The sequence below is a fragment of the Apodemus sylvaticus genome, chromosome 14, assembly GCF_947179515.1.
Source record: "Apodemus sylvaticus chromosome 14, mApoSyl1.1, whole genome shotgun sequence".
Taxonomy (NCBI): Eukaryota; Metazoa; Chordata; class Mammalia; order Rodentia; family Muridae; genus Apodemus; species Apodemus sylvaticus.
The window spans coordinates 17,778,733-17,798,187 of record NC_067485.1 but is presented as its reverse complement, the minus strand read 5'-3'; the positions used below and the strand labels follow the sequence as shown (position 1 = coordinate 17,798,187).

Here is a 19,455-nt window from a genome sequence, read left to right as displayed (position 1 = left end):
GTCGGAAGGCTACATACACTTGGTATCTAAGCTGGGCTCAAGCGGTGTCCCTGGATAGCAGTGTCCTGCTTCTCTGGCCTTCGACCTAGTTCAGAGCATGGGGTAGTCACAGTGCTCAGATGCCTGCCATCTCTCAGGTGCTGTGGAGTTCTGGATAATTACCTCCCCCCTCCTGCCCCGTGGCTATGTCTTTCAAATAGCTCTTTGAGAGTGAAAAGTAAGAGAAAGAGAAAGAAGAGTCCATAGATTTCATCGTGAGAACACACCATCCATGGCCGAGAATTTGGAAATTCTGTCACTTTCTCTCAGGAAAGGGAACAGCAACATTACTGAGACCTATACTTGGTTAGCAACCCCTGCAGGGTCAGAGGCCGCTTCTTTCCTGCACACACACTCCCCCTGCTGGAAGGGATGCCCGAGGGCAGCCAGCCCAGCTCATCAATAAACTTCTAGAAGTTAAATGTAATTTAAAAAAATTTAGAAGGGGGTCAGCGTCCTGGCTAGTTTCATGTCAACTTGACACAAGCGAGAGTCATCAGAGAGGAGGGAGCCTCGGTGGAAGAAATGCCTCGCTAAGATCAGGCTGGAGGCAAGCCTGCAGAACATTTTCTTAACCAGTGATCAATGGGGAAAGGCCCAACCCCTTGTGGGTAGTGCCATCCCTGGGCTGGTGGTCCTGGGTTCTGTAAGAAAGCAGGCTGAGCATTCAAGGGGCTGAACAAGCCAGTGAGCGGGCATCCCTCCACGCCCTCTGCATCCGCTCCTGCCTCCAGGCTCCTGCCATGTTTGGGTTCCTGTCCTGTTTGGGTTCCTGTCCTGTTTGGGTTCCTGTCCTGACTTTCTCCTGTGATGAAGAGTGACATGAAAGTATAAGGCAAATAAACCCCTTCCTCCTCAAGCTGCTTTTGGTGACAGTGCTTTACTGCAGCAATCGTAACCTTAACTACGACAGTCAGCGAGATGGCTCAGTGGGTAAAGGCCTTGAACCCACATGGTAGGAGGAGAAAACCAGCTTTTGCAAGTTGTCTTATGACCTCTATGTGTGTACCGTGGTACCCATGAACAACTCCTCCTATTAAATAAATAACCATATGCTACTTAAAAATAAATCAACCAGGCCTGGAGAGATAGCTCAGTGATTGAGCACATACCGCTCTTGCCAAGGACCCAAGTTCCCAGCATTCACATTGGGCAGCTCACAACAGCCTGTAACTCTGTCTCTATAGGGATCTGGTGCCTCTGTGGGCACCTCTGCTCATAGGTATGAACACACCTAGACACGTGATTAAAAATAAAAATAAATCTTTTTTTTTTAAGATTGAAAATAAACCTCTAGAAGCGCTATTAGCCAATTGAAGAATCTACCAATCTGTAGCAACCAGAAAGGCCAGCAGCAGGACAAAAGGCCAGGACACAGAGAAGGTGCCAGACCCTGCTCTCCCGAACACAGTCGCTGCTCAGCCTCGCCCCAGCCATCAGGGAGCGCAGCAGCCATTGACACCTCACACTTGCAGCTCACCCAGTGAGAACACAGGACCAACAGATTCCTTCCCACTGGCTTTTTAGACAAATGTTTTCTGCGGGCCAATAAACACGACTCCCGCCCCCATCTCCAAGCACAAATGCCTCCAGAAATGAGAAAGTAGGACAAGTCGAATTGGGGGGGTTGTGTACACACTCAGAGTGAGCAGCGCGAAACTGAGCCGCGTAGCACCTGGCAGCAGGCTGTTCCTCCTGGAGCCTTCACTGCAGAGCCAGAAGGAGGTGTTGGCTTGCATCAGAGGTTCAAATGGCAGGGGACACGCCTCAGCATCAGAGATGTCAAGGCTTAGTATTGGGGTGAGGTCAGGTTTGGAGACTCTCTCAGGTGGGGGGATGCTCAAGTGTGTGTGTGGGGGGGTGGGGTGCTGCCAGGCAGAGAGAGCAGCTACATCAGGTACTCGGAGGGAGACACCCGAGTAGAGATGGCCTCTAATGACTGGACTCTGAGTTCAGAGGAAGGTCGGTCCAGGACTCCTTTCCCTTCCCCTCACATAGGTTTAAATGGGACAGACTAGAAACTCAAACATAAATGTCCCATGCAGGTGTGTGACGCTACATGGCAGGCTTCTCAGGCCTCTTGCAATGAGGCAAGCATCCCTACATATTACAACATCTGTTCACAGTCAGCCTGGCACACTGTATGAATCTCCACCCCCCACCAGGGCAGCTGAACACCATCTTCCGCCTGGCAGCTCAGTATCCTTAGACCCCCTTACTGCTCTCTCTTTTTCCCCCCTCTTTGTTCACACAGGAAAGTGCATTCTGCCTTGCTTTGTGGCCCGGGAAGAGTTAGCCTAGAGCATGCAAGTCCTGGTGCTCACAGAGGGTCACCTCAGGCCAACGGGACAGCCAGCACTGGCATGAGGCAGAGGGCATGCTCCGTCACAAAGCAGAGGTAGGGAAGGAGTGGGGAACACATCAGCCACCCCAAGCTGATGCTCCCAGCTCCCAAAGAGGCAGCAGACACTCCACACCCGCTCGGGTGTCTGTCTCCAACATTCTCTTCAGAAGAAAGGCTAACCCTAACCGGGAGCTGAAGATGGCTTAGAGTTAAGAGCACTCATTGCTCTAGCAGAAGACCTGAGTTCAAGTCCCTAGCACCTATATAGTGACTCACAACCATCATTAATTCCAGTTCTAGGGGATCTGATCCCCTGTGCCAACCCCAGGCATGCACACATTACATACATGTAGGCAAAACGTGCATATACATAAAATTAAATAGATGCTAAAAACAATAAAGAGAGAGGCTAACCACAGGACAGAACTCCTTCCTGCCTGGTCCTATGTGCCTCTGAGTCTAGGTACTAACAGGAGCTGTGGCCTTGTGAAGGGAACAGCTCAAGAACATCTTAACCCTGGCCCCGGGGATCTCGGGGACTGAGTGGTAGGTCTACCCCCACGGTGGATTACCTGGGTCCCTGAGGCAGCAGTTGGAGCAGCCTGCTCAGGTAGATGAACGACACTGGGCTGCACAGGCTGAGGAGGCACAGGTGAGGCCAGCTGTGGAGGGGTGGCCCGTAAGCTCTGCACCGTGTGGTGGGGTGAGGGCGGGATGTCTCCAGGTACCATCTGTGGAAAGGCTGCTGGGTACACAGGCTGAGTTGGGATCTGGGCTGGGATCTGGGCCACTGCTGGATGGATAGACAGTGCAGCCACACCCTGCGGGGCCACGGCCAGCAGGGGGATAGCAGCCGGTGCATTTGGCACGATGGTCTGACAGGGCACAGCCAGGGGTGCTCCGGGGGGATGAGGCAGCTTGACAGCCTGCAGAGGCAGGGCCGGTGATGTGGGCAGGGGCGTTGTGAGGCTTGGCAAGATCACAGCAGGTGAGAAATACTGAGGTGGTGGCACAGGGGCCACGTTTGCAGCTGGCAGGTCAGTGAGGGTCTGAGGGAGGCCGTCGAGTCCTGCTAAGGGAGTGATGGGGGGAACCACAGGCATCTGAGGCATCTGGAAAAAGGAGAGCAGCACGTTAGTCAAGCTGCCATCCGGGGGCCCACAGCATCTGTGGGAAGAGGCTCAGCCTCCCAAACAGCTGCTGGTGATGAAGTGATTCCTAGTAACTCGCTGTAAAGCGTTATAAACAGGCTCATGCAGAACAGGAGACCGCCTGCTGGATACACCCCCAGCATCAGCATGGAGGGGTCAGTGTGTCCAAATCTCCAGTGGGCTGGCTGGTGGCTCCGAGGGAGTCGGGATTGTTCTCATGTGGAATCAGAGAATGACCACAGGGCTCTGGAGCCAAGCGCTTTCATTTGGAAAGACCGAGACTATCAAAGCTACTGGGCTAGCCCAGTCACTGAGTTTCTCATCAGCCTCAAGTCTCATCCTGTGAGCTCCACGGAACTCCTTGGAGGGGTCTCAGCATAACCTTTGATAGGTGAGGCAATGCCACTCACTTTCAACAGCATGCAGTCCAGAACCTTCTGTTGTTCTCTCTGTATCAGGTAGTGCCTGACCTGGAGGGGTCTCCACAGCTATTCCCCTAAGCAGTGCTCTGTCCGCCTGCTCACAAGTATCATGTGAACTACACCTCTGTGCAATTATGAGGGAACGAAAAACCCACAAATCCGCTGTGCTGCATGTGACAAACAGCAGAACGCTGCCTGCAGTGACAGACGCACCTCTAAGGAGTCACCCTTAGCTGGCTTCTCAGAGCTCTGCGGGACAATCCTCCGAAGCAAGCAGGTGGTTTTCTATGCTCACCCAGTCACCACAAGGAGAGCCTTGCTCTTGGCTTGGACCAACCCTTTCCTGTCCTGGTTAGCAATCCAGTAATAATGTGATGCCAGCTGCCCCCCCCCTTCCCCCATATACACTACTCACACCCAGAGGGCTCTCTGCCTGGGAGAGAGGGAAACCAGACAAAAGAGGCTATGTATGCCCAGCTCCCTGCCCTGCTCTGAAGGTCACAGGCGTCCTGAAGCATGAGACATACAATACACAGGATATGATACCATGCTGTTAAACCTACCTCCCTAGCAAGAAGCCCCTGGAGACACGCATGAACAGGCCCGGTCCATGGCCTGGTACCCCACCCCAGGTGAGCAGGCTATGGGCCAGAGGTACCTGCGGAGGGACTTGAGCAAGAGGTGGTTGTAGAGGTGGCTGCGACATATGGAGAGGCTTCAGCTGAGCAGGGGCCACTACCTGGGAGGTTGGAGCCAGGTATGGAGGCAAATGAGAGGGTACTGGCTGGACAGTGCCCACGGGCTGTGGGGCCAGGACCTGTGGCAGGGTAGGTGGTTGGGCCATTGGAAGAGGCTGGAGGAAGGAAAGCAAGCCTGTGCTCAGACACAGAAGAAATCCAGTGGCTCTCGCACATGCTCACACATGATTGTACATGAGTGCACTCGCTCGCCTACACATACACTCCCACATACACACTCAGATTCACACACACACACACACACACACACAATGACCACATCATTTGCATTACATCCCTGCATAACTTCGAGACTGTATGTTTTCACACACAATACTCACATACACACAGTGAATTCCATTCACAATACACATCCACATACGGCTCACACAAACACACATAGATTCCCCTAAACTCCTGCTAATCTGGAGCTGGCTTATAAAAACATTACGGGTAAGCAATTTTCCATGAGCAAGCCTTGTGTTACAAACTGCAGACCTCACCCATAAGGGGACGATTTAAGGGGATAACATGAAATGCTATACTTACCTGCTGGACTGGGGGTGCTGGCTGGCTTGGGCCCGTGGGCACAGGGGTGCTGGGTGGTGGCAGCACAGGGGTGAAGCTCATAGAAGGTTCTGGAAAATGCTGCTGGAGGAGTGGAGGGCGGGCAGGGGGTGGCACAGGGCCCACAGACAGGCCAGGCTGCAGAGGATGTGGAGGCTACATTCAGTGGTTCCCCCTTGGCCCTTCTTAGCCCCGTGCCCCGCCCCCTCCCCACCAGGATCATTGTTCTGAGGAAGGTGACGGAGCAGAAGGCAATAGTGGAAAGCCACATGTGACCACAGCTCCCAGCCAGGGGATGCTCTAGAGCATAAGCCCCGTGGACTATTACTCAACCATGGAAAAAGATCACCATAGAGGTTTTCGGCACCATTGAAAGACTCTTTAGGATATAGGCTGTGGATAGCTTATTACAGACATGATTCAGACTACAGAGGATGAATCCATACGGATAGTTCATATTGTGGAGAGACACAAACATATCACCTGCAGCTGCTGGGAAGGTACCAGAACACACAACAGGAACAAAGCTAGCACAGTGAAGCCCTTGGCAAGGAAAGGGCCCCTGAGGCTTAGCCTCTAGGGGACAGAAACAGGGCCACACACAGGGAGGGCACTGGTCCATGCAGCCAGCAAAAGAACAGGAAACCAGCCCAAGGATACTGAGGCTGAAGAGTTGCTGCTACTTTGTCAATATTTTGTGGGGTTCCTTGTTTTTGTTTTGTATAAAAAATTCCTGTGCATGGTGTTTTGCCCGCGTGCATGGCTGTGCATCACACGCATGCCCGGTACCTGAGGAGGCCAGACGCAGACACCAGATCCCATGGTGTCTGTTACAGATGGTTGTAAGCCACCGTGTGAACGCTGGGAATCAAACCAGGTCCTCTGCAGTCCTGTATTACTATGTGTTGCTCAAAGCATCTTCACGGTGCAGAGACAGAGTCCATAGTACTTATGAGAAAGCCTCTGTCTATGCAGGGTTTACTTTACAATAGTGAGGGTATTGGCACTGGAAGGTTCAGAGGAGGAACTGATGTCCACCGCTCTCCAGCAGACTTCTCTAGGACATTGTGGGAGGCAGAGGAGCAGGGACTTTCAAAACATTCTCTTGATTCTCCTTTCCTGGTGATTTAGCCAAGAATGGGGGAGACTAGGTGATTTGGGATCAAGTCTCAAAGTGGGATTTACATAAAGCCATAGACAGGCGAGTTGGCCTCAGCTAGACCAGGCCAGGCCAGACTGGGTCACTATATGTGACTCAGAAGAGAAGGTAAGGCCTAGTGACCCTTTACTTCTGGTGGTCTTCCATTTCGTCCTCTCCTTCCCCCTCCTCTTCCTTGTTTGCTTTCCCCACTGAATCCCAGAGGTGCATCACCACTGCAGCCTTCTTCAGGAAATACCAAGAGGTCAGGATGTACTGTCCACAGCACAGCCATGCTTTCTGTCTAAGTTATCCTTACATCAGGAGGCAGAGAAAGAGGACAAAGGTGCTCTGGTCCTGAGTCTACAGCTGTCGTCCTGCCCAGACTCCTGATTTACATGTGGAGAGTGACACTGAAGGACCCATAGGACAGAGGGGCCTGGCGAGGACCAGTGCCAGCCAGCACATTGCATGGCCCAAGGCAGTCTTATCCAGGACTGGAAGGAATGAGAGAGACAGGCAGGACATTTTGGCTCAGCCCCAGCTGGGCAACCTTGTAAGAACAAGCCTCTGGAGCAGCAAGTCCTCTTATATGAGATCTTCTGGCCATTTAAAACCAAACCTCATTTCATTTTGTAAATTGAATAAAATTGCCAATGTGCGCATCGCAGCGAATCCCGGGGCTCAGGGAAGCAGAGGCGGACACAATCCAGTGTCGGCTGCTTTTCCAGAAGGCTGGCTGGGCCTTTGTACCTGCTTCAGTCTATGTGGACATGGGGAAGAGAACCTGTGTGTTCAGAGGATAATGCCACACAGCTGAGTTCAGCCAGTGCCAAGAAGCCACCACAGCAGCCCAGGACTGGGACAACAGAGGCTACCAACACGGTGTGGGGAGCTCCCGATATGACAGGGAAGATTGAGCCTAAATCGCCCTCTCAGGACTCGGCTGAGCCACCCGCCCAGGTCATCGGCAAATTCTCAGGCTGAGCCCTAAGGAATGTGAGACAAGCATTTTCTTCAATGTTTAGAGAAAAGGCAAAAATCGCGGGGCTTGCCCTGCAAGTGTTAAGGGCTTGAGTTTGGATCCAGAGCACACCTGTGCTCAGTGACCACAGGCAAGGGACAGGGAGGGTCCTAGAGGCCTGTTGGCCAGCCAGGGAGCTCCAAATTTGGTGAGAGACCCTGCCTGAAAAAATAAGGTACAGATGCCTGATGTGGGTCTGCGGTCTCCATGTGTACACGCAAGGGTGTGTGCACCTGTGCACACCACACACACAAACACAAAATAAAATAAAGGCCCCGCCCGACTCCTCCATCATCATCATCGGCTTCAGATCATGCACTGCCTATCAGGAATCCTTACAGCCTCTCTTGCGTTCTACAAATACTGAAAATGTCTCCCTGCTCCAACCCCATTTTCACCCCCTTGACTTTTAACAGCCGCCTCCACCCGAGGGAGACACGCCAGGGCTCTTGGATATTCCCAAGCAAGCTGGGCAGTGGTAAGAACCCAAAGCTCCAGCTGGTGGTAGTGCACACCCTTAATCCCAGCACCTGGGAGGCCGAGAAGGGCGAATCTCCCTGAGTTTTAGGCCAGTCTGGTCTACCGAGTGAGTTCCAGGGCAGCCAGGGCCACATAGGGAAACTCTGTCTTAAAAAGCCAAAATAAAATAAATAACAATAATAATAATAAAATAAAAAGCTCCAAATTCCATTATCACAACCGGCACACTCCTGTCACCTAGATAACTAGAAAGAATCCCGGTGTACCAGCATCATTCACCTGAGTGGTATTGGCGACAACCTAGGATAAGGTGTGCTCGTTCTATCACAGTTCCCCAAGCAATCCCCTAAAGTCTGTTCCCAGACACTCCATCTAAGGCTCCTCAGTCTTCAGCTCTGCAGCTCCCAGAAAAGAAGGCCCTCCACGGACTGCATCCTCAAGTTCCCCAAGGAGATGTGGCAGGGAACTGACGACAGGCCACTCTAACCCTGACAAGACAAGCCTAGACAAGAGGCCAAGGGGACAGAGCAGAGGCGGCTCTCTACTTACCACGGTGGCCGGCTGCTGGAAGGCCCCTAGTGGAGGCAGACTGTGGGTCAGGCCGGGCCCTTCACTCACAGGGGGGCTGCATACGCACGAGGCTGGGGTGGGGGTCGTGTCCACAAGGGAGCTGAGCACCATGCTTTGCTGGCTGCTCTGGGAGTCCGAGTACACGGTAGAGCCCTGGCCACTGTCGAAGGTGCTGTCCGCTGGGGAGGACAAAGGTATGACTTAGTGTGGACACCTCCACTGGGGAGGACAAAAGTCTGACTTAACGTGGATACCTCCACATGCCACGCCCGGACACTACAGGCAAGTATAGTGGCTTGTTCCTAAATTGCTTCTGCGAGTCCATCAGGGTTGCTTTCAGGAATGCTCTTTAAACCGTTGCCTGCTACAGAGCAGCACGGGAACCACACCTGTGAACCCGACACGGCCTGTTGCCAGCGTAGGCAAGGTTTGCTAGCCCACCAGGAGCAAGCCCTGCTGTTCCTGCCCACTCTGGCACGCAGGTGTGGAGGCAGCCCTGCTCTGATGACACTTGGCAAGGCAGTCTGCCCACACGGTCAGCCAGTGATGAATGAAAACCGGAAGCCCTTCTGAAACAGCACTTTGAGGTTACGGCTTACGGATTCCAAAAGCCGCAGGCTTTACAATTTGCCACCAAAACACCAAGCTATTTTCACAGAGGGCTGTGCTTCAGAGTGAGTACTCTGTCCACTGATAATTCAAACCAAGTGAGGGGGAAGTCCTGCTGGTTCTGCACTCAGAATCTTTCCAAAGAGTGATCTTAACCTAAGAAGACAAGGAATGCTGAGGTTTAATTGGGCAAAACCAATTATACAAGCGGCTCTGGTTTTGAATGAGCCAACTGCTCATTAGAGCGACCACTTCCACCTAGACAGACAGGAAGGGAGGGGAGAGGGAAACAGCGCACGGGGAGAGGGAGGTGGGGAAAAAGAAGGTGGCCCTCACACTAAAAGGTTCAAGAGGCTCAGCTCCAGTCATGTGTGTGACACTTAAAATACTGCAAGTGACTTGTATTGATGACGTGTATAATTACAATTTCACTTGGTTTACCCCCCCCCCACACACACACATTAGTTGTGTTGTCTTGGCCCTCACCATATGGCCGCAGAAGCTGCCTGCTCAGGTCAGTCGGACTGCTGATGGAGAATCGTGAAAGCTGATGTGGTGGGGTATCCCCCAACACAAGTGTGTGCTCTGTGATCCTGCGCAGGCAATGTGTGGAGTCCTTACCAGCGGCGAGGCAGAGATGGTCAGCCATGCTAGAAGCCTCACAGTCAGGGCAGAAAATGAAAACAAAAAGTCCAGAGCAGCGTGCAGAGGGGCATTGGAGGAAAGGGGAATGAGGGTGTGCATGTATGTGTTCTCATGTATATCACATCACGTATGCAGGCATATATGAATATGAATATATAAATATTTGGTTTTTAGAGACAGGGTTTCTCTATATAGACCTGGCTATCCTGGAACTCACTTTGTAGACCAGGCTGTCTTCAAACTCAGAGATCTGACTGCCTCTGCCTTCTGAGTGCTGGGATTAAAAGAAGTTACCACCGCCAGCCAGCGAGTATATTCTCGTATACATGTCCACATATATAGTCCCATGTGTGGAGGTGCACACATGTGTGAATGTGTGTATACATATGTCCATGTGAGCACAGGGGTAAGTATGATATACCATATATTGTGTGTCTTTACATCCACAGATTACACTGGGTATGCATCTCTACATATATACTATGTGCCTGTGCATGTGTCCATATGTGGATGGCACATGTAGACAATCTCTGGAAGGACAGTTAAAAGGCTCGGCAGCACCTGTTGCCTCTCAGAGGACAAGTGACTTTCTTGGACCCGTAGGAGTTTAAAATTCTGAAAACTATGACCGTACCATCTATTTTAAAGAAAATGTAGTAAGCGAGCAGAATCCCTTTGAAAGGGGGTCTGTGGGCAGAGAATTCCTACACTTGACATAACCTTGTTGCCTACCCTCTAACGCCAGGGGATTTTTTCATATTGGGTCACCATGACCTTCAGCATCTGACCACAATCGGGACATTGTTTCTAGGTCTCAAGCTGGATCTCTCTGAAAGTCCAGCGTGCAGAGCTCAGCGTGGGGTGAAATAAACACCGGGCAAAGGACTTCAAAGTGAGGACCGCTCATTTGCATGCAAGAAGTTTCCTTGGACACTATTTGAGTCTCGAATGAAGGGGGCTGCATATTAAATACAGAGGGCCTAGGTCTTTCCACATGGACAGCCTCAAATATCGGCCTGGGCGGATCACCGGGCTCTGCTGATCTGTTCCAGGCTGGTTCACAGAGTAGGCAAAGCCACGTCTACTGTCTCAGCTCATTGCTGAGGTTTCAGACATGGGAGGCAAAAAACAAAACAAAACAAAAAAAAAACCAAAAAAACCCCCCAAAAAAACAAAAAACAAACAAACAAACAAACAAACAAAACCCAAAACACTGGCTACCTATCCTGAAACGTTCGGGATCCTCTCAGGAAGGTCTCTGAGGAAGCCTGCATCCGATCCACCTCAAAAGAAACAACTCCTTCGAAGTGGACAAATGCTCTCAGAGGTTTCTACTGAGAACAACAGCAGAGATGAACAGGCCCAGTGATAAATGCTCTAAAGCCAACCAGCCACCACTTGGTCACTTACACAGTCAACCCTCCCCCCCCCCCCCAAAAAAAAGATTGGGCAGTGCTACTTTCCTTGGCCTTTGTATCCCTCCATGAGGCTGGGACTGCTCCTCTGAGAGAGAATAAAGAACCAGCTGCCAGCATAGATTCACAGGTGGAAATGGTTCCTTCAGACCCTACCAGGTCAAGGACATCTGACCTGGGAAGCCAGACCTCAACAATCCTTAGCCCTCTGGTCACAAGTCACTGGGGGAATGCAGGGAAAGCCCAATCCTTTTCCCCAAACAATCATCCACACACCCTTCAGGGCAGGCAGTGGGAACAAGCTTGGACTGGTGAAGGATTGGGACCTGTGAGTCCTGGCACCTGGGGGCCATCTGTTAGCCCTGCAACCCCAGGACATGCTCTCTTAAGAGATCACCATGTGCCCTGGCACAAGATGGCTAGTAGGAAGTGAGCCTGGAACAGGAGACCAAAGTCTAGCCAAAGCTTCAGGGAACTACTACTTACAGCTGGAAGCAACAACCCAGCCACCTGAGGATAGACAGGAGCTCACTGGGCACCTGCCTTTCTCACAGAGCGTTGTAATACAAGACGAGGACTCTGTTTTGCTTTGCCTTAAAACTGGTTATGCTGGGAGGGATGGGAGAAAGGGTACCGCTGACCGTGGCGACCCCATTACTCACAGGCTAAGGAGGTAACGCTAGCTGGCAAGGTAGGGGGCAGGAGATGCTGGTCGGCCTCAGTCTCCTCAGGTTCTGGCTGTCCAGGCTGCCCGCTCTGCGCGTGGTAGGTCACCTGGACCTGCAGGGGTGCTGGCAGACCCCTGGCCTTGTCAGGGCTGCCCGAGTCCTTTGGCTCCTGAGACTGCAGTGCAGGCCAGATCCTCTCGCGCCGCCACTGAATCAGTGCTACCCGGTCACGGATGGACTTGGCCACAATCTTTACATCACTCTCGTGGAAAAATCCAGAATCGATCTGTGAAGGCAGACACATGGTCAAGTGTCTTGGGGATCAGCCATCCTGTGTGCATCACTTACACAATCATGCACACCCTACTGCTTAGGATCACCCCTACCATAGTCCTCGGTCTCCTTAGTCACCCCGGGACCTTCAACGCTGTTTGAAGTTTATAGGCTCCGGTTTGTGGGATGGCGGCTCATGCCCAGCAAGTATTCAATGATCTATCTTGTAAACCCCGGCCATCCGGGAAGGAGGAAGCCAATTTCATTGGAAAGCAGTACGTAGAACACAAGGGCCTGACAAAATCCTAAATTCCCCTTATCAGGAGAGCATTTCAGGATCTCCAGGGAAACGGAGTGAGCTGGGAATGTCTGGGCAAAGCCACTTCCTGGAACAGAGACCCCTGCTATGGCTGGACTGCAGGAGCAGACTGGGACTCAGGAAAAGCTGGGATCAAACCCCTTCCCTTCACGAAGAGCACAGGTCTAGGAAGAGTGAGTGAGGATGCTGGAGAAAAAGCTCAGCGGTTAATAAGACCAGAGTTCTGTTCCCAGCACCAGTAATTCCAACTCCAGGGGATCCAACACCCTTTTCTGGACTCTGTGGGCACTGCACAGCTGTGCATTTTACCACCACCACTACCCCACCCACATACTTAATCTAAAAATAAATGTTTTTTATTTTTAGATTAATGTTTTAAAATGTTAGAAAATGTTTTTAAAAATTCTGTTTTTTAAAAAATAGAAAGAAATAAGAGATTTTTTTTTTTGAAAGGCCAGGTTTCACGGTGTATCCCTAGCTAGCATGGAACTTACTATGTAGACCAGGCTAACCTTGAGCGTGGAATGGACCCATGGTACCACTGGGTCATTGAGCTATTAGCAAAAGAGTCATGAACCCAGAAGCACATGGATGGCACTTGTATGTGAATGTGCAGATAGCTTGTCCCCATGAGCGGTGCCTAACCTAAGGGTCCTGAAACAACATCCTCAATCCTGAGAGGCCACAGGAAACCAGAGCTGCCACTGGCTTAATGGCTCAGAGCTGGGCAGGAGAACAAGGAAGATAAGCCAGAACTGCCTGGACCTGCTCAGGGAAGGACAGGGACGTGCAAAATGACATGGGAGCCGGCACTGGGGCAAATCCAGGACATCTGAGCGTCAGAACACCAGAATGAGAGTCCGCACGGTGATGCTTTAAATCCTGGCAGTTTGCAGACCACACATGAGGACAAAAGGGACAGGGTATCCCTGGAACTGGGCTGGGAGGTGCGAAGAGTCTCACTACCCTTTCTATTTCTTCCTTTCCATGACTGTTTCTGTGCATCTGAGTCTCCTTATCCCCCACCCCCTGCCGACATACACCCCATTTCTCTCAGGCATTTCTCTCACTGCATCTAGGGCATTATTGCATTAGGTGAGACCACATCATGAGCTATTCTCCAGAGACCCATCAGCAAGGAACTCAGGTCCTCTACATGGGCCACCAGCCCTGACTGACACCTGACTGAACCTCATGAGAGGCCATTAGCCATCCCTTTCCTCCAACCTGAAGCCTGCATAGGCAGGAACACTGAGTGTTATGGTCAGGGTAATCTGCCGTGAGGCTTTGGGCATCTAAATAGAACTGTGCTGTGTTGTCTCCGAGCAAGGGTTCTACGCAAGGGACAGAAATGTATTGCCCCAAGCAGGCTATGATGACAAAATGGCTCCTTCTGTGAGATTCCTGAGGGTGCATTGCCTACCCCAAAGGGGCATCTGAGCTCTTCCCAAGTGTCAGGCCACAGAAGACAGAGGACTGAAGAGCCACAGAGCCTCGTTATAGTGGCCTAATGCTTGGACACAAAGAATCCAAGGGTCCTGAGGAATGGCAGTACCATGCTGATGGTATTTTTGATTCTGAGTGCAAGAGAAACCCCCTGCTTCGTAGGAAATAACAGACAGGAATATACTCAGGGTGCAGGGTGCTAGGTAGCAGCTCACTCTCACACAGTATGTGGTGGGAGTAGGGGTCGTTTTCTGTAACACTCTCCAACTTTCCAGGAGGGTTGTCCGGATCATTTCAAAGCAGTTTATTTTGAGAGACAATTCCGCTTGTCAGAGAGATCCCCCAGGGAAATCTCCCAGGTGAGGCCTCGCTGACTCTGGCAGAGCAGAAGCTGGGCATGTGGCCAAGGAAAGTGTCAGATGAGAGAGGCCAGAGGACATAGACTCTTCTGTGGGATCTGCCTACTAGCAGATGGAGGCCTGTGTCTCAGCCACCATCTTGGTGAGGAAACGTCCCAGCAGCAGGGCACTCCTCACTCCAAGACAAGACCAGATAAGGGTCTTTTTCTGTCCTTACAATCTGGAGTAGGCTCTTTCCAAGGGACTTCCAAGCCAACCACAGAAGCTTTTGTGAGGTGGCTGAGGCTAGGCAGGCCAGAAAGACCCAAGTCAGTGTGGGCTAGAGTGGGTGACACCAGGCAGGTGTAGAAATTATCACTGATTCCTGGGAGAGGTCTACAAAGGTGGCCCAAGCACAAAGCACAAGGTTCCATTAATGTGATCTCAGTCCACATTAATGACAGTTGGCTATTCCTGCCATTTGCAGGATGCTTGCTCTTATAAGGCACCATGACTCTACAGGGCAAGGTCTACCCGACCACCTCACACACACACCATGGCTAATTCCGCTTTCTGTAATACTTCAGCCATCCCCAGGATGGGCCTAACTGCCTATGCCCTGTACCATACAGAACCTGCCCTGTTCAACCTCATTCTTCCATGCTGACCTGCATCTGCACCCTACAATCCACCTTCATCCCCACGCCCTTTAGGGGAGTCCAGAAGTTCTCATCTGGATTCTAGAGTATCTATGACACCTCACATTTGTGTAGCCTCAGGAGTCTAGGGTCCTAGGCCCAGGGAAGAAGGGCTGATGGCCTGGACAGTAATGACACTGAAGTCTCTAATATACAGGATGTAGAAGGGCAAAGCGGAAACCTTGACAGGCCTCCTGGGACCCAGAACCCATCCTGAGGCCCCGTCAGAGAATGGTAGAGCTATGAGACAGACCTATGTGTGGCCACTAACAATACAGAGCCCTCACAGGGAGAGCATGGGGCTTTCAATTTGCCATGTGTGGTGATCGGGCTAGGCAGAGTGGGGATACACACTGGTGGCGGTGGTGGTGGTATCATCATCATGATCATTTGGATTTTTGAGACAGGGTTCTCTGTGTAGCCCCAAGCTGTTTTTGGAACCTGCTCTGTAGACTAGGTTGGCCTTGAACTCAAGAGATTCTCCCACCTCTACCTCTTAAGTGCCAGGATTAAAGGTGTATGTGTACCACCACCACCTGGTATATTTTTATTATTCTTTAAATTGACACAAGTCAAGTCCTTTCTACATGCATGCCCATTTTATGGACAAATGCCTCATAATGGAAAGAAAATGTAGTTCAAGGCAGAAAAGGGGCGAGGGGAGAAGCTGGGAGGGAAGAGGAGAGATTCCGGGGAGGGCGCTGGGCCCAGGACTTCCCTAGCACTCACGCAGGGACATAGCCTGGGAGTTCAGCCAGACAGCAGAGACCAGCTGAGGTGACTCACCTACAATGGCCTACCCTGCAGGAAGCACTGTCCTTCTCTACCCTGTGACAAGCAGACATAGGGTAGAGCCTTGGGTGTCAACTGCTTAAGAAGCAGTTAAGCAGCATCCGGGAAGGGTGCGAACGGTATACTTGGGTTTAGGACACTAAGTCTTTCAGGGAACTGAAAACAAGCTAGGAGGAAGCTGAGGTCTGGGTGAAGCCAGGCACTCAGAATCTCCCTGTCAGGGGTGCTGAATATCACCCTGAAAGCAGCACTCAGGATACAGCTACTCACACTGAACCCCCAACGTTCTCTTATCCACATCTTAGCTATCCTGTAACCACTGGTCCCAAGGCTCGGCTCCCAAATCCCTCACGCCCTATGAGGCCCAGTGCAGAGCAGGCTCAGTCACAATGTAGTGCAGCCCTGACCTCATTTATGAAGACAAGTGTGGTGTTTTGAATAGGTATGGACTCCAGAGACCTACGTGTTTGAATACTTAGCCTATAGAGTGTGGCACTCTTTGGAGGTGTGGCCTTGTTAGAGTAGATGTGGCCTTGCTGGAGGAAGTGTGCCACTGTGGGGGGTGGGCTTTGAGGACCCCTGTGCTCACGCTATGCCCAGTGTGGCACATAATCCCCTTTTGTTGCCTTCGGATCATGATGTAGAACCCTTCGCTCCTTCTCCAGCCCCATGGCTGCCTGGACACTGCCGTGCTTCCCATCACAATGATAATGAGCTGAACCTCTGAACTGTAAGCCAGCCAATGAACACAATTAAACATTGTCCTTTATAAGAGTTACCTTGGTCATGGTCTCTCTTCATAGCAGTAAGACCCTAACCAAGACAGCAAGCATGTTATATTACCTGAAGAGATTCTGCCATGTTAAGACCACAATGACCCCGAGAAGCATGTCAGTAGAACAAGCCTACAATAAATGTCCATGTTATTCAAGAGTCACTCACCTTGGATGGCACTAAACACTTAAAATGTGGCCAATGAAACTAAGTTTTACACTGTAATTAAATTTTAAAGTCCCTAAATTTTAGTAGGCACTTGTAGGTCACGTCTACCATTTTTGATGGTGTTGGCCTAGAAAACTGAGTAGAATAATCCAGTCTGGCATCTAGGCTCTAGAAATTCCTATGCCCTGGCTATTTTCTTACAGATGTTAGGATATCACAGTGGTGCTGCAGGGTCTGGGTCTCAACCACTCACTCACTGCCCTGACAGGGCTGTTCTGCTCCTTCCCCTACCCTGTTACCCCATCAGGCTCAGTGTCTCCTCCTGAGGCCCCACTTGACATCCCAAGCAGAAAAGGGTCACCCTGCTCACCACAGACAGGAAGTGGGGCACACCTGTGCTCTTTCATAACCCTTCAAGATGGTAAAGTACTAGGACCCAAAGCAACACAAGAGCATCTCCTGAGCAGGAGAGGCGCATCTCATGCTCACATCCCTGCAGCAAACTGGCAAGAGTGTGGTTAAGGCAAGCAAAGCCCTTCCCTCTCTCCTCTTTCCCATTAGATCCTTCTGTAACCATGCTCCGGATGCTTGTCTCCCAGGTCCTGTGCAGGACCTCCATGCTTAGTGCTCATGTCACGGTACACACTCAACCACATAGGAGTGACCACAACCTCTCCCTCAGGACTGACCCTGACCCTCCCATGCCCCTACCATTCCCCTGGGGGCAAATACCCTTCTGGAAAAGCAATTGGTTTGTGATTTTTTTTTTTTTTTTTTTTTTTTTTTACTAACACAAACTGACCCATGGGGTAGTCTGGGCCCCTTTATGTGCACATTACCATTTCCTGTGCCACCTCGTCGGGGGTCTCCTTCTCCAAGTCAAAGGTAAACTCTATGGCTCCATTGTCTTTGGGCTTGCCCTTCAGCTTCTTGGGGTCTTCCACCCAGAGCCGCAGGGCTATGGTAGACTTCCTGCCGTGGTCCTCCTCTGCAAGTTCCACCCGGACACCCGTGTCTTCCGCGAAGAAGGCATGGCTCAGCAGGTCCTTAATCTCATACCTGTAGGGAGAATGGCTCCCAGGCAGGGCTCAAGGGACAAGGGGGCTCCATACCCATCGACACGCACAATATCAGGTCACTACCCAGCCCACTGTGCAGGTTATGCTAGAAAGTTCTCTCACTTCATTTCCTGTTGGCAGGCTCTGGACACAGGTGTGCACACTAGCATTCCCTAATTCCCAGGAGATGCTGAGAAATTATAGCCTGATAGGGTCTTACTTCTCTGTGCTTTAAGATAGCTTCCTACCCCAATTACAAAAAGAAATCCTACTCTGTACCAGGCCGCCTGCTAGGCAAGGAGACAGAGACTTTGCTGAGGTACAGGCGAGTCTTCCATCCTCATAAGAGACTCCTGGCTCAGGGTGGATGAGAGGAGATAGAACCCAGGGTTCCTGGACCTCACTGCAGCAGTGAGGTTAGTAGAGGGCCTCTCTCAGGAAGGAGGGGTGTGGAGGAATAGAGGTAGGCAGACAGGAAGATAAATAAGGACTTGCTAGACCTAAGGATTTGGAGCCAGAACCCAGCCATAGGAGGCTCCACCCAGGGCCAGGTCATCTGGCAGCTAGGTGTTGCTATATAATCACTTCCATGGCCCCAAACACAGGTCCCTAACTAGTGTGTGTGGTCTGTTCTCTAGTGCAAATACAATCAATCATACAGCATCCTTTGTCATAAGCCTGGCTTCCTCTGGACATCATGCTGATGGCAGTGAAAACCAACTACCCAACCCTGTCTACTCCTGAGAATGTCATGTGGGCAAGGGGTAGGTTCAGCCCAGCTTGTTTTATTTGTAGAAAAGCTAAAAGGTACCCCCAGCTTCCTGGTTGTCCAGCTAGGGAGGCCAGTCCTGTTAGGAAGAGAGATTAGCTTTAGAGAGCCACCAAGGAGTCCAGAGATGAAATCTGTGGGCTAAGATGTGGCCAGAACAATCCTACAGTGTAGAGCCTACTGCCCAAGGAGAGACAGAGCAAAGCCCTGCATCCCCAGCACTTCAGACTGAATTAGGAGTCTGTCTCTGGAGGCAGGAAAGGATGTGGGCCCTACACTGCTCACAGCAACTCACAAGCCTGGTGTCACATAGCCTGCACCAGTCTGCCTGACCTGGGAAGGCTGCATGGAGAACGCAGCCCTAAATGCCAGCTGGACCAGCCTCAGCTGGAGAACACCGGAGCCCAGCGTGCGGCTCACCTCTCCTCTTTGTTCTTGCAGATGCACTCCCCGATGATCTCCTTGATCTCAGGATCATGCACCTTCTCAAAGCTGGCCGGCTTGATGCCCTGAGAAGAACAGAGCAAGGTTACCTGGCACCACCCAGAGCTGAGGCACCATGGACACCCTGGTGTAGCCCACAGCCCAGCTCACTACCCAGGGCTCTTCCAAGCCTGAAGCCTGGGGCCCATTGGAGCCTGAGTCTTACTGAGATGAGGGCAGAGCTGTGTTCTGGAGCTGGGGAAGCTATGAGGCAGAATTCTGGAAAGGAAAGAATGACAAAGATCTCATAAGTCTACAGACTTCTCAAACCTTTGCTTAGAACCAAGATGAGTACCTAGTCGGTACCACTGATTTGGACAAAGAATCAAGGAGCTGTAGGCAGAGCCTCAGCTACAGTTTACACAGAGCAGGGATGCTGTAATGGTACAGTGTGCGATGCTCAAACTACTAGAAATGTTAGGTGGCAAGAAGACAGGACTCCTCACCGGGCAGAAAAGCCAGGCAACAGAAATGAGAGCATGCTTGGAGCTGGAGGCAATGGGGCAAGGGGCAAGGGGCAAGGGGCAA

General features: G+C 51.4%; 1 protein-coding gene across 1 annotated transcript in view; it reads right to left on the bottom strand.

The window, feature by feature from the left end:
- The window catches only part of Wnk2 (WNK lysine deficient protein kinase 2), a 106,486-nt gene that overhangs the window by 36,587 nt on the left and 50,444 nt on the right, over positions 1–19,455 (bottom strand). Inside the window, 7 exon segments of the mRNA XM_052156862.1 lie at positions 2,956–3,495; positions 4,615–4,809; positions 5,243–5,398; positions 8,452–8,651; positions 11,804–12,095; positions 17,457–17,676; positions 18,865–18,953. Of these exon segments, the coding sequence (XP_052012822.1) occupies positions 2,956–3,495; positions 4,615–4,809; positions 5,243–5,398; positions 8,452–8,651; positions 11,804–12,095; positions 17,457–17,676; positions 18,865–18,953 (1,692 nt within the window).